This window comes from Propithecus coquereli, unplaced genomic scaffold, assembly GCF_000956105.1.
Source record: "Propithecus coquereli isolate 6110/MARCELLA unplaced genomic scaffold, Pcoq_1.0 Scaffold295, whole genome shotgun sequence".
NCBI classification, from domain to species: Eukaryota; Metazoa; Chordata; class Mammalia; order Primates; family Indriidae; genus Propithecus; species Propithecus coquereli.
Window position 1 is genome coordinate 3,642,185 of NW_012148563.1, and position 15,319 is coordinate 3,657,503.

General features: G+C 56.2%; 1 protein-coding gene across 1 annotated transcript in view; it reads left to right on the forward strand.

Annotated features, from left to right (window-relative positions):
- ESPNL (espin-like) overlaps positions 1–15,319 on the forward strand; it is a 36,335-nt gene that overhangs the window by 11,568 nt on the left and 9,448 nt on the right. Inside the window, exons 5-6 of the mRNA XM_012648875.1 lie at positions 8,478–8,609; positions 14,256–14,370. Coding sequence (XP_012504329.1) covers positions 8,478–8,609; positions 14,256–14,370 — 247 coding nt within the window. The remainder of the gene's footprint in view (positions 1–8,477; positions 8,610–14,255; positions 14,371–15,319) is intronic.

A 15,319-nucleotide genomic window follows, 5' to 3' on the forward strand; every position in this document is an offset into this window, starting at 1 on the left:
CTTTCTGTTCATGTGAATTTGACTACTTTTTAAAAAAAAATGTTCCTTTTTTTTCTTCTTTTCACTGTGCAGCCTGCTTCGGTGCCACGAATCCTGTGCGATTCCACTTATGTGAGGTGTCTAAAGTTGTCAGGTTCTGTCCCCACCTTCACCCTTCCCATCTCTGTCGAGGGAGGGGACAGAGACGGGGGACAGAGACGGGGGTGTGAGCTGTGCAGGGCTAAGTGGGCACAGAGGCCGGGCAATGGTTTGGGGCCAGAGTTTGACCCCTTTACATACCTCGTGTAAGTGGAATCACACAGGATTTGTCCTTTCGTGTCTCACTTAATGTCATTAGCATAATGTCCTCAAGGCTCACCCATGTTGTAGCAGGTGTCAGAATTTCCTTCCTTTTTATGTTTAAATAGCATTCCATATACGTCTGCACCACAGTTCCTTTCTCTATCCAGTCATCTGTCAGTGCACATTGGCTGCTTCTCCCTTCTGACGGTTGTGGGTGCTGCCGCTCTGAGCGTGGTGTGCAAGTCTCTCTGTGAGATCTGCTTTCGGTTCTTTTGGCACATCCAGAAGCAGAATGTCTGGGTCTGCACTATTACTTTTTAAACGTTAAACCAACCATGCATTCCTGGAATAAATTTAATATGACATATTGTTTCTTTTCTATATAGCTGAATCTAATATGCTGACATTTGGGCCTTTATATTCTTGAGTAAAATTGGCCTGTAATGTACCTTTCTTGTTCGGTCTTTGTTGAATTTTGGTATCAAGGAATGCTATGAATTAGGGGGTTTCCTCATGTTCTATTTTTTGGGACATTTTGGTTACATTAAACTTATTTCTTATTTAAATGTTTGGTAGAATTCACTAGTGAAGCCCTCTGGATCTGGCATTCTCTTTGAGGGAAGGTTTTTAATCACTAATTCAGTTTATTTAGTTATTGAACCAGTAGGGTTTCCTATTTTTCGTGTGAATTGGTTTTGGCAAATTGGCTGGTTGGAGACCTCAGAGGCACATTTCCGTGGCTTCTCTGTCTTCTTTCGGATTTTAAAAAAATCACCCCACTATTTTCCCTCTGCCATATTGGTCTGCGCTTTTAGGGGTTACCCTAAAATTACAACTTGAATCTTTAACTTATCCAAATCTGAAGTTAATCAGTTCTTTCACTCTCTTCCCAGACAATACAAGATTCTTGTAACAGTCTGAGTTGTAAGAATTGTATGCCATTTGGGGGGGTAAATATATATTTTTGAGGAAAAATTCACATACCATAAAACTAACCATTTTAAAGTGTACAATTCAGTGGCATTTGGTACATTCATAACGTTGTGCAACCTCCATCTCTATCTCGTTCCAAAACATTTTTGTTACCCCAAAAAGGAAACCCTGTAACACTAAGCAGGCACCCCACTTCCTCACCTCCCCACAGCCCCCAGCAGCCACTAATCTACTTTCTGCCTTTACAGATTCGCCTAATCTGGCGTTTCCTATGAACGGACTGACTCCCACAGTAGGGGGCCTCTCGTGTCTGCCTTTCACTCGGCCTAATGTTTTCATGGTTCATCAACGATGCAGCATTTTTATTCTTTGTGAGACTGAAGAATATTCCACTATATGGACAGACTACATCTGGCTTATCCGTTCATTCCTTGATGGGATTTGGATGGTTCCACCTTCTGGCTACTGCGACTAGTACTGCTATGAACATTTGTTGCAGGTTGTTTAAACCCCTGTTTTCAGGTCCTTAGGGTGCATACCTAGGAGGGGACTCGCTGCATCACGTGGTCAGTTTCCCTCAGCAGCTGAGCCCCGCCAGCAAGTACAGGGTTTCAGTTTCTCTACGTTTTGCCAACACTTTCTATTTTCTGTTTATTATTTTTAGAGCCATCCTAGTGAGTGTAAAGTAGTACCTCATGGTGGTTTTGATTTGTTGGAATATGTTTTTAATCACATCATTTATTTAGGGGATCAGTAAAAACAATTTGCTCAAGATCCCACATACCCTAGGAATAACTCAGAACGTCTCTGAAGGCCAGTTAGGGAATTGGCTTCCCTTCCTGCCTTGAAACCGGTACCTTCAGAGTCATTCGTGTTAGCAGCACGGATAGGAGGATTGGACGTACGTGGTCACGTCTGAAAGCGTATCTCATTAGGGGTGCAGAGCCTCGGGCCCCACCCAGACCTACTGGACCAGAACTTGCCCTTATGCAAGATCCCCAGGGGAGCCTCATGCACAATTTTGGGAACTGTCAGTGTGAACAGCCGAGCTAATCTGGAAACAGTTCACAGAAATGGGGATTCTTGACACCCAGATTTGAACGTGGGAAGGGGGATTTGCGCTTATTTGCAGAGAAGGGGTCTGTGGGCAGAAGGAAGGCCTCGAAGCCTGGAACTAGTTTAATATTGTGTAAAAAGGAAATTGGAAGCTGTTGTAGGGTCATGAGACGGACGAATCATTTCCGTTGCTCCTTGGAGAAGGGCTCGCTGTGGAACCGGAAGCTGCCACAGGACAGGGTGTGGTCTGGGGCTCGGAAGATAAGGCTGAAAAGGAAATGCCAGAAGACAGTACGAATGAGGTTCCCTTGAGGGTTAGACAGGTGGCTATAATCCACCAGTAGGTCTCTACCCAGCTTTCTAACTCCCGCCCTTTCTGCTGACTCAAGAAGGGAGGCTTGCTGAGCATGGTAGGAGTCCGTGAGGAAGCGTCCCATGCCCACGGTCACCCAGCACACTCTCGATGCCTAGAAAGGTATCGGTTACTGCCAGGTGATTTCTCTGCAGAGTCTTTACTGCCCAAGAATTCATGCCCACACCTTCCTTCGTTCAGACGTTCATTACGAACACATGCTGAGCCCTTGCTTAGGGTGTCACAGAGGGGATTCGAGAACCAGAGAGGCGTTTGGATCAGATCACTGGTTCTCAGCAGGGACAACACCGTTTGTGGCAAGTTTTGGAAATTTGGGGGCTGTTTCTGTTACAGTGATTGAGGTGCATGCCAGCTCATGGTGGAGGCCAGGAATTTAGGCGACCTGCTGTTCCCAGGACAGCCCTGTACAATGAAGAGTCTCCCACCCGCACACCTGCCTGATGGCTCAGACACACATCAGGTAGAAAACCTGTTCATGGTTATCTGAGCTCAGAACCTACCTCAAATGCATGTGATTAAGTTTAGAAGCTATGTATACACACATACCAATATTTCTTCATAGCTTTAATATGCATAAGACTTTTTTAAGAATGGTTCTACTGTATATATTGAGGGAAGATAATATTTTGTCTTATTGAACACTTTACCGAGAATTGCTCACTCTTGTAGAAAATGACACCACTGATGCTATTGTGGAAAATGCACCCGATGTTTGAGGCTTCCACAGTCTGATTTTTTTTTTTTTCTGAGACAGAGTCTCACTTTGTTGCCCGGGCTAGAGTGAGTGCCATGGCGTCAACCTAGCTCACAGCAGCCTCACACTCCTGGGCTCAAGCAATCCTTCAGCCTCAGCCTCCTGAGTAGCTGGGACTACAGGCATGTGCCATCATGCCTGGCTAATTTTTTCTATGTATTTTTAGTTGTCCAATTAATTTCTTTCTATTTTTAGTAGATACAGGGTCTCGCTCTTGCTCAGGCTGGTCTCGAACTCCTGAGCTCAAACAATCTGACTGCCTCGCCCTCCCAGAGTGCTAGGATTACAGGCGTGAGCCACCGCACCCGGCCCAGTCTGATTTTTTTAACTGTCAAATTCACAATGATTCTACATAAAGGTGTGTTGAAGGGTAATTTTTGAAGTGCTTGTAATCGTAACCGTTTTACAACTATAAAATGAGACTGTCAGAGATTTGTATCTAACTCATTAATTAGAAAACCAGTCATTCAAAGTGACTGTTTGTGTCTCCTCCAGGTAAGGGACGCTGGACTAAATTAACAGACAAATGGTGCAAACTGGTCACTATCCACAGGGAAAGAGTCGGTGCCCCCACCGGACACATTTCGCCCGTGTCTCTCTGTGGACGGGAATCATGTGTGGCACAGTTGGTGTCTTTACAACTTACAGAGTCCTTAGCTCAGAGGCAGGGACTGAGACGGAGGTCACCCCGCAGTGAGAGCTGAACAGGACACTTGGCATCTGCTTTTCCACCCATGTCACCGCCTGGCTCAGCTGCTCCCGAAACTGCGTCTGAGTTAGTGGCACTCAGTGAAGTCACACCTGAACACTCACAGAGTGAATGCTTGGCTTTAAAATTATACATTATTTTCCTTTTATGTCTCTTTCATCTTAGAGCAGAATTTCAATCATTTAAAAATTATTCATACAGGTAGATCACATTATGTACGGAGTTCATAGTAGTAAGTGGGGTGGCAGGAAGTATTTGTTATGAAAGGAGGGCACTGGGTGTGGGGGCACTGAGGACCCCCAGACAGAATCCTCGCGGGTGCCTCCGCCATGTGGCCTGGGACTCTGTCTGGAGCGGCGAAAGGAGCGTGGACTCCCTGCTGTGACTCCAGGCTGCCCGACTCCCTAGCGTTACCACCTCGGGGAGGCTTCTTATGTTTGGTGCCTGGTCTCCTCACCTGTGAAGCAGGCGTAATGATAGACTCACAGAGTGCGTGTGAGGACCACACGCGTCCACCGTGTGTCACTCTGTGCTCGTTTGCTCTCCAGCCAGGCGTGGACGTGTCAGGCCCTGCAGCCCCAGCCCCCAGACACAGCCGCACCGTGTGGGGAGGGTGACGTCGGAGAGTGTCCTGTTTCTACAGCTTTAAAAGCCTGTATGACTATCATTTTTGTTCAGTGAATAGACTTGTCCTTTGGACTTCCCGCAAGTCTGCCCCTCCCTTCTCCCCATTCCCTCTTGCATCTCGGCTCTTCCGCGTGGAATCCCTTCCCTTCAGCTTGACACAAACCTTCAGATTTTCCCTCGGTGTGGGTTTGCTGCGGCACATGCTGTTTGTTTGTTTGTTTGCCTCGAAATACCATTATGTCACCTTCAGTATGGAAGTGTTCTCGCTGGGTACAGAGTCGTAGTTTGGCACTTTGCAATCACTGTCCTTTGGGGTTGTGAAAGTATCACCCATTGCCTCCAGGCTGCAGCTGTTGCTGCCAAGAAGCCTGTGTCGGGGCTGCCCTTTGGCAGGTCTCCCTTTTGTCCCGCCTTGGTGCTCTGCAGCCCCTGGGAGGGGACGAAGGGGCTGCTCTGTATCCGTCCTGCCTGGGATTGGTCAGGCTTCTTGAGTTTGTGCTTTGCTATTTGTCATCGTCCTGTAAAATTCTCAGCTACTATCTCTTCAGATCCTACTGCTGCGACCGTTCCGTTAGTCGTCTTTCTGGGATTAGAAGGACACGTGCACTGGGCCTTGCTGTAGCTACTGGCGTTTGTGTTTCATATTTTTGTCTCCGCTGTATTCAGGTTGCTTCTTTGGACCGATTTTCTGTTTACTGAATCTTCTGCTTCAGCTCTTAATTTTGTTCGTATTTTTCTGTTCTAGACCGAATGAGTCGTTTCTCAATCTACTATGTCACTTTTTATAAATAGTTTATAATTCCATGCTAAATTGTCAAGTTTGGTTTTTATTTATCTGAAAGTAGTAAACACAGTTGTTTATTATCTATTAGTTCTCAGGGCTTTGTGGGTCTAGTTCTTTACGGGCTGATCTGGTGCTTCTCGCTCATGGTATTGGTCTTCCTTGTGTTTCTGGTTTTTATTGGCTGTGCACTGAACATTATAACTGAAAAATGATCTGTGGGAGCTACTGGAGGCCTTGGCCTCTTCCAGGAACAAGTGGGAATTACAAGCTCGGGATCATCCTGCTCCGCACTCCAGGCTGGAAGTTCGCTGGACCACCGCTGTGGCAGGACCAGAGGGCCAGCTGCCCCTGCTGGGGGTGGAGCCTGCAGCCCATGGTGGGAGGTGGTTAACCAAAGTCTCCACCTTTGCTGGACCTGCTGGTCCTGGGCTCCCTGGTCCCCCAGGCTGCTGACAGAACCGCTGGGTTTTGCATCTGTCCTTCCTGCACCAGCAGGTCCCCAGGGCAGAGGCAGTTCGTGTTGGGTGCATGCCCCACCCCTCCCTGGTTTCCTTTTCTCCTGAGTTTGGCCTGGTCAGTCCTTGCTTTGTTGTTTTTTTGGTGCTTTAGGAAGGTGGTTTTTACAGCTAGTCCCTGGTTCATGTTGTGCTTGGGGGTGGGTTGGGCTGACCCACTGGGTCCTCTCCTGCCTGAAGTGGATCCACCTGCTCTCCTGTTTTCTGCTGGCCCATGGCCGCCTCCCAGACTTAGAGTTTGGTCTCCTGCCACCACCCACCCTCTGCTCACAAATCCCAGCTGCGATGGAGGTCCGTCATTCTGTGCAAAGTTCTCTTCCTCCTCCCGTGGCTGCTGTGCCCACTCTCCCAGCACCGTCTGGGGCCAGGCCCGAGCCCCCGTTTTCCTTCCTCATGGCTCCTGCGTCCCCCTGTGCTGCTGCAGAGCCCAGAACACCCCTCCACCCCCTCCTGGCCTCCTCCCCACATGCTGGGCTCACCCAGGACACTGCCCCACCCCACCTCGCCCAGGAGGCTCTTGCTCACCCAGCCCCAGCCCCCCAGGGGCCCTCCCCACCCTCCTCCGGCCCTAGCTCCATGCACGTCTGATCAATGATTCCTGCCTCCTCCGCCACACCAAGAGCCTCTGGACGTTACCTTGGTCCTGCCTCCCCAGGGCCCTCTGAGCTGGGGGTGGGCACATGCTGGCTCCGCAGGCTAAAATAGTTCTCACCTTTTTAAATGGCTGGGGAAAAAACCACAAAAAAATAGTATCTCAGGACACATGACACTTATGTGAAGTTAAAATGTCAATGTCCAAAAATGAAGTTTCGCGGGCAGACAGCCACGCTCACAATTGCCTGTCCTGTGGCTGTCTTTGCACCACAGCCAGGGTTGGGTAGTTGTGGGGGAGGCAGCAGGGCGCAGGGCCTGGGACATGCACCCCAGGGAGGGCAGCGCCTCCCTGAGGAATGCATCCTGCTAGCAGGAACAGAAACGCGACACAGCGGCTTAAAGGCACCGGATTCATTGTTTGCAACAGGTCCAGAAGCCGGTGGTTCTGGCCTTGGTCTTGTGGACCTGCAGAGCCACCTTTCTGCCCACCCGCCTCTGGTGGCACCCTGGCCTGTCCTTATGCCATGGCCTCCAGGTGGCAGCAGCACTCGGGCAGGAGGAAGGGGGAAGGGAAGCCCACCCGAGAAGGACCACTTGTGTGTCCCCCCAGGACAGGGCATTCACCGCTGAAGTCATGGCGATGCCACCTCCTCGCTGCACAGCAGGGGTGTCGTGAGCAAGGGCGGGCTGGGGAGACGGGAGTGTCTCCCAGGTCAATGCTGTTGTCCCTGCTTTACAGAGAGGCCCACCTGTCGCCCAAGCCCACTGGCCAGCAAGTCACAGAGCCAGGGGGAGATCAAGGTCCTCCCACCAGGCCACCTCTCCACCTGTCTTTGACCACCCTCTCTGGGAGGGTGGAGGCTAATGTGGTCCAGAGAGGAGAAGAGATTTCCTTTGGGGTCTCATGACTTTTTAGTTCAATTTAGTGTAGCCCAAAGACAACGAGGCATAGCTGGTCCAGCCTTGGAATGGGGTTTGAGCCGAAGGCTCACAGTGTAGGGAACAAAACACTTTGACTCACTCACATGCGTGTTTATGTTTCTAAGAACCGCAGAAGAGGCATGGAAACACTTACAGCATAAATATGCACAAAGAAGTCACGGATGACTCTTGCAGGCCCCTCCTCTCCCACCTGAATCCTTCACGGCCTAAGTGAGAGCTTCCTGGCCTGTGGACCCTGCCTTCCCAGGCTTCCCTGTCCCCATCACGAGAGCCAGGTGGGAGGGGGATAGGCAGTCCTGGCCCCCAGGTTGGCCAGATGAGGAGTGTGGGGTGAGTGGCCTCGGTTTAGGCCCAAGCGGCACCGGGTGGGCCAGGGTGGAGCCTCATGGAGTAGGCCTGGGGCCAAGCTGAGGACCCCCAGAGAGGGCTGGACCTGGCCCAGGACGGAGCCGTCTGCAGGGCTGTGGGTTGAGGGCCAGGGAGGGTGGCTCAGTTTCTTCCCATGTGCAACCCACACCTCCGAGTTGTAACCACAAGAATCAGTTCTGTATTTAAAGCCTGGGGCGTGGTAGTGCTGCGGGCAAGGTCAGGGACCCGAGGCCTGGCTGAGACCCTGGCTCCGCTGCCTGCTCCCAGCCGTGCCCTCCGAGAGTCAACCTCTGTGCGCCTCGGGTGCTCCGTCCCTGCAGCCTAAGCACAGGTTCACATGTGGCACTCGGTGCCAGTCAGTGCCAGGACAGGATGTGGGCTGAGGCTCAGGGATCCTGGGCAGGTCTCTGGAGCCCCACGGCTCAGATTCCGGCCCTGCCCCTGTGTGGACGGCGCCAGGGCAGCCTGTGTGACGGGGCTGGCCCCGCTGCTGCCTGGTGAGCATCTTGGTGGGTCACATGTATGCCCCCCCCCCGCAGTGCTGCCAGACCCTCGTCTCCCACCACGTGGACCCTTCCCTGCGGGATGAAGATGGTTACACGGCAGCGGACCTGGCGGAGTATCACGGACACCAGGACTGCGCCCAGTACCTGCGGGAGATGGCCAGGCCGGTAAGGCTGTCCTGAAGGCATGGTGGGGGGGCGCGGGCTGTGCACCTGCAGTCCAGTCGGCTGGAAAGCTCATGGTCTACGCCTCCTACACCACGTCACTGCCAGGGGCAAGGGCCTGGGGCAGCACTGGGCCAGCACCATAAGCCAGCCGGCTGGCACTGAGACCAGGTGTGATATGAGGCAGGCTGAGGCAGTGACAGGGGCCAGGACAGGGGCAGGGGCAGTAAAAGAGGCAGGGACAGAGTCTGGGACAGGGGCTGGGGTCAGGGCTATGGCCAGGACCAGGGCTGGGCTTACGGCTGGAACTTGGCCAAGCCACACCATCCATCTGGGCTGTAGGAACCATGCCTGTGACGTGGGAGCCTCCATGGCCAGCGTTCCTCTTGGGGGACATGTCAGACTGAGGACCCCAGGGTGGGAGCAGGGCGTGGGTCCTTGCAGAAGTGACCAGAGGCAGCTGCAGCCCTGCAGCCCCACAGCCGCCAGAAGGCAGCAGGTCCAGTCCCTGCTCACCCCTCAGCGTCTCCCCACCTCTTAGAGCCTGTTTCCTGACCTGTGAGGACAGGGATCTTGTCTGTCCCAAAGGTCCCCAGCCCCAGCACACGACAAGGCTCAGCAAGTGTTTGTTAAGGGAACAGATGAGCAGATGGGTGGACAGACGACTGGGCAGACAGATGGAGGAGAGAGGATAGGGGAGGGGATGGATGGGGAGGGTGCGCAGAGGTGCAGGTGGGTGGGGGTCACTGCGGCATCCGCAGTGGAGCCAGGCGCGTCCCCTAAGCGCTCCTGCCTGCCCTCCCTCCTATTCCAGGCCCAGGGAAGTTTCTATGACAAATCTGTCCCAACCTGCCTCAGTTTGGGCCACACTTTGCTTTAGTGGCCACCCCTGCAGGAAGGTGCCCTGGGATCACTGGACCCCATTTTCGGGTGAGGGCACAGGGCCCAGAAGGTGGCATGCCCCCGAGCCCGGTCTCACCAAGGGGCTGCCGCGCCTCCTCTTCCCTTGGGGCGGCCCCTCAGAGTGTCCAGGACCAACTGGGGCAAAGCTATCATCCTCCTGGCCCTGGGGCCTGCAGGCGGTCCTCCTACTGCCACGTCCGAGAGCCTCTCGTTGTCACCGACTGAAACGCACACCAGGCCACAGCGATGCAGGCGCAGCTCGGGTGGACTCTGGGAGTGCAGCGGTGCCCTGGTTTTGTCCTGGTGTAGTAGTTTCAGGAACTAGCATTCAGTTACTGCTTGAAGTCATTTATTTACTAAATTATTTACTTACTAAATGCTTGATGGGTTATTGTTTAGTCTTGCTGGCTTGGGCTTAGGAAGCTGGTGGAACTCAGTGGGTTCTGCCGAGCCCCCGTCCGCAGGCTCAGGAGCGCCCAGGGCCTGGCTGTCCCTGGCGCAGTCACTGGGGTCGGCCTCGGCCTTTCTTGGGTCCTTCCCGGCCTCCCTGTTCCAGGTGGTCGCCAAGATCGGGAGGTGGGGAGGGCAGCCATGAGTCCCCGCCCCGTCCCCACCCCAGCCATGCTGGGTCCCCCAGCCTGGGCTTTCTGTCCAGGCAGGGTCTCTGCCTTCCACCCCCAGACCCCGTGTGGGGCAGGACAGGTCGTGTCGGGCTCAGCCACCTCCTTCCCTGCTGTGGCCCTTTCAGGCGTCTGGGCCCCCTGCCTGGCTCACACAAACCCAAACCCTTGGCCTTTGAGGCTCTGGTGTGTAGCTTCGGGAGCCATCTGGGGACTGAGGGTCAGCCAAGGAGCCGTCTCTGCGCCTCCTCCCTCAGGGAGTGCCCAGTGACAGCAGGCGGTGCTAGTCCCCCCCCAGGCCACCTGCCTCACGTTCCAGGCGCCCCCCCAGCAGGAGGGCCGGCTGTCAGCTGCCTGCCGCCAGAGGAGGCTGTGCGCCTGATGCAATATTGATGGAAACGCGATACGCGGAGGTCGCCTGCGCTGGCCTCTTCCCACGTCGGCCCCGAGGAGGTGGTGAAATCCATCATTCCCCCAGGACGCTACAGCCAGTATCTGCCCCCAGGGGACTTGCAGGTCCCAAAAGAGGCAGCTGGGGTACGAAGCTGGACGGGTAATGCTGAGACCTGCCCTGCAGGAGGTGCCCCCCTGGGGACCCCCTTTGGGTCAGGTCTGTGGGACCTGGGTGCACCCACTACCCAGGCCAGGCCCTGCTCCTCCCTGGGCCTTAGAGACCTGGGTAGGGCAGGGGCTGGAGGGTCGTTGAGGCAGGCCCCACCCCTCCGCTAGCCCCGCAGCACAGCTCCCGGCTGTGGGGTCCCGAGTGAGGCTCTGTCCGGCAGCAGCAGTGGGAAAAGCAGCCTGGGGTGGCGCGTAGCCCTCCATGGACAGGGAGCCGAGCCCGCAGCTCTCCCGTGGCGTCCAGGGCTGTCCTGCTGGCACCCTCCTCACCAGGGCTGGGGCCACTCTCCCGGGCTGTGGTGCTGGGAAGCACGGAGTGTCCCTGAGCCCCAGTTTCCTCATCCATAAAATTGGATTGAGGAGCCTTGTCTTCAGGGCAAAGTGACACTCTTCTCAGCCCTGTAGGGTCCTGCCCATGCTGGGCCCTTGGGACATGCTAATTCCCCTCCCCCAGGGCAGGAAGGGCCCTAGGACTCCCTCATTTTACAGATGGGGAAACTGAGGCCCAGGGAGGGCAGGGACTCCCCGGGCAATCTCCTCCGTCAGGGAGCAGCGGGGCCCAGCCAGTAATCGAATCTCAGCCGTGGCCATTGGTGTCCAGCAGGCATCTGTGGGTCATGATTTTCTCGGCCCGGGTGGTATTACAGGCCTGTAACCCGGCTCGCCGCAGCCGCCCCCGATGCATAATGCATGGCAGACAAGCGACGCGCAGATCTCACCAAAAACACAGGGAGAGAGACCACGGGTCCTGGGCCGGCGCTGTTGCCAACCTCGGGGCCATTGTCCCTGGGGTTCAGGGCAGCTCATGCCCACCGTTAGGACCCCAAAGGATGAGACTAGACATCTGCCGCTCCTTTCGTCCCCTGTGGAGTCACTGGCTGTTCCAGGCCTGGTGTGGGAGGCAAGGATGTGGCTACACCCACTGCCTGGGGGCACCACAGCCAGACTTGGCTTCCCTGTTGAGGCCCAGCGAGATCCTCACAGCGCAGTGGTGACAGTAGCCACAGGGCACCGCAGGCCCGCCCGGGTGCTCTCCGTAGCTGCGTCTTCCAGCAACTCCGATTTTCAGGCCAGGGCATGGAGGCCCAGGGTGACCTCCCAGGGCTTCATGTTCCTGAGGAGCGAGGGGAGCAGGAGGGAAGGTATGAGGTCCCCTGGGCCCCAGGTGCTGCTGGGGCCAGAGTCCCCTCCCGTGGGCCCAGACCAGCTCCTGCCTTTTCTGTCTACCCCAGCTGAGGATCCGCTGCCAACCCAGCTGAGCCCCTAGCTCAGCCAGGCGTGGGGCTGCTTGCCCCTCCCCGCAAGAGCAGTTTCAGTTGGAGGGAGGGGACTGGGCTGCCAGGCAGGGGATAGGGTGGGGCATAGGGTGGCTGCTGTCCAGGGTCCTACCCCGGGCCTCAGCCCCTCTGTCTGTCCAACTGTTAGTGGCCCCCTGCTCTGGCCATGGCCGCTGAGTGGGGTTTGACTCCACCTTGCTTAAAGCTCCCAAGTCAGCCCATTTCTGCGTCCTGAGTGTGGAGGAGGACACAAGACTCCTGGCTCTGAGACATGGGACTTTCTACAGCATAGCAGGGAGCACGCACCACGTTTGGTGGGGGACGACCCCTTTCCCTCCACGTCCCAGGTGGTGCAATTTGGGTCCAGAGGGCGGGTGGGCACAGCATGTTTGTGTCTCAGCTGGGGACCCCTGAACCTGGCTACCTGTGCTCTACAGTGAGCAGGACACAAGCCTGCTCACATCTCTGGGTCACCTCCTGCAAGCAAGGCCCTGAGAAGTGGCCCACTAGGGAGCAGCCAGGTTCTGCGCTCCTGGGAGGTGTGCCAGGGACCCAACACATGTCGTCCTTCCCAGAGGCCCACCCCTGCTGGTGCCCCGGGGCCCTCGGTCCTGGCAGGAGCAAAGACGGGGGTCTCCAGGGAGATTCCAACCCCAGCTCCGCTGCATCTCAGCACTGGGAACTTGAGAAAGCCCTTTATCCTCTCTGAGCCTCAGTTTCCCCATTTGTGCCTTGGGGGCTATACTGCAGGTGAGGGTGGGGATTCCTCCGGGTGGTCTCTCTTCTCATGGCCCAGGGATCTCGAGTCCCCCTCCTCCCCGGAGAGTCCCTCCCTAGCCCCTGTGGTAAGGGATCCACACCCAGCCCATGCCTGCCTGGCCACCTGACACCTCAGCCTTCAAATATTCATGCGACACCTCCCACTCCTGGGGGCCGCAGCTTCGACAGCCCCCGACAGCCCAGGACAGCCACAGCTCCCTGTGCTCCGCAGCCTGCATCCGAGTTCCTCCCGGGCTGGGGGCCAGGCGGACACTCCCGAAGCCACCGTGTGCCAGGGCTCCTGGGCTGTGGGCACAGATTCCTGGAAGGAGCGAGGTGCGTGGGGGCTGGGCAGACAGGCGTCAGGTGTGTTCCCGTCCCTGTGCCCGTGGGCTGAGGGGCACACAGCCTCCCAGCGTGGAGGGGACTGGACTGGACTCACCTTCGCCCTGAGCAAGCGGGGCCAGGGTGGCCAAGGGCGTGCTTAGGCAGCGTGGCGTCACCTCCTGCAGGCCGGTGCAGAACGACAGTGGGGTCTCTCGTTCAGAAAGGATTAAGAACTGAGGGCAGAGACAGCGAGCGCAGGAAGACACCAGGCCACGTGTCCGAGTCGGGCTGGTTGGGCCAGGCCCTCTGCCCGGCCCAGGGCTCCTGCCTCGCCCACTTGGGCCCGGATGCCACATCCAGCTTGTGATGCCCACTGCAGGGAGGGGCGGGAGCTCTGCTCTGACAGCCAGGGTGGGGTCTCAGAGGGAGCACTCTGCTAGCTGGGGACACGCGTTGGGACAGCAGTGCACCAGATGGGCATCGAGGCAGCGCGCACAGCCGGGAGCGCAGGCACGGCGTCGCACAGACGGGGTCAGGCCAGCCTTCAGCTCTCAGCTTTAACCCCAAAGGCAGTGAGCCCAGCTCCGGGGTCCTGGCAGGACAGTGCAAGTGTCCCCCTGCAGCATTTCTCTGCCGCTCGAGGAGGGATGTTGGGGAAACAGGAAGCATGTGCGCCCGGCTGGCCTTGCAGCTCCCCCAGCCGTGGGGCGGTGCCAGGAGTCTCAGCTCCTGCTGGTCAGAGGCCATCGCTGAGGCCGAGCGGGGCAGGTTGGGGCGACCCTCCCGGTCAAGGGCTCTTTCTGGCTGCCCGTGGTCAGTGCAGAGGGCGGGGGAGTGGCCAAGGTGAGGTGTGTGCCCTGCCCCAAATGTGGCCAGGGGTGGGGCAGGGTGCTCCTGCAGCCCCAGCCTCCCTGAGGCTCATCTTGGTGGCCTCTGTTTCCAGGTGGATCTGGGGAGGGTGGCCCCAGAGAGGGTGGCTCTGGCCAGGTGCCAGTCCTGGTCCCTCCCGCCTGGACCCTGGCAGGTCCTGGGATGCACCTTCTGAGTTGCACAGGCCCCACACTCACGGCCTGGATGGAGCTGGGAGGAGCTTAAGTCAAGGCCCACCTGGGCCCCCACTGACCAGGCCTGTCCTCCCGCAGGTGCCACTCCTGATGACGCCCCCCCCACCACCGTTCCCTCCTCCCCCACTGTCAGCCGCGAGGCACTCCCTGGAGGACGGAAGAACAGGGGGCTCGGGGCTCGGGCAGCCCACCCGTGAGTACAGCTCCAGCAGGACCAGCCTGGGCGTGAGGTCCTTGGGGGTGGGGGAGTCGCTGACACCAGGCAGCTGGGTGCCCAGGTCACCCCTCCCATCAGCCTCCCTCCCCACTTCTTCCGGGGTTCTTCATTGTCCATGTGGCTTTGTAGGGGTGAGGATTAACACTGTCTAGCAAGGGCACGTACGATCACAGCTGCTTGTCCAGGGCTCAGTCCAGGCTGGGGCGGGGCCCGGGCTCCCCCAGATCCGCTGCTGTTCTCTGAGACCCCAGCAGGCCGTGGGCTGTGGCTGTGGGGGTGGGGGGATGGCCCTCAGACTGTGGGTCACCACCAACTGGGGATTGTGACCAGCAATTATCAAAATTAAATGGAATGCACTAGTGTGAAATACCAGCAGGTGCCACACGCAGTGAGGATTGCATCGGTGTGTCTGTGTGTGTGTCTGCGTCTGTGTGTATCTGTGTCTGTATGTGTCTGTGAGTGTGTGTGTGTGTCTATATGTGTCTGTGTATATCTGTGTCTATATGTGTCTGTGAGTGTCTGTCTATATGTGTCTGAGTGTCTCTGTGTCTGTATGTGTCTGTATGTGTCTGTGGGTGCCTGTGTGTGTGTCTATATGTGTCTGTGAGTGTGTGTGTGTGTCTATATGTGTCTGTGGGTGCCTGTGTGTGTCTATATGTGTCTGTGTCTGAGTGTGTGTCTATATGTGTGTGTGTGTCTATATGTGTCTGTGTATATCTGTGTCTATATGTGTCTGTGAGTGTGTGTGTGTGTGTCTATATGTGTCTGTGGGTGCCTGTGTGTGTGTCTATATGTGTCTGTGTGTGTGTGTGTCTATATGTGTCTGTGTGTCTCTGTGTCTGTATGTGTCTGTGAGTGTCTGTATGTATGTCTATATGTGTCTGTGTGTATCTGTGTCTGTATGTGTCTATGAGTGTCTGTGTGT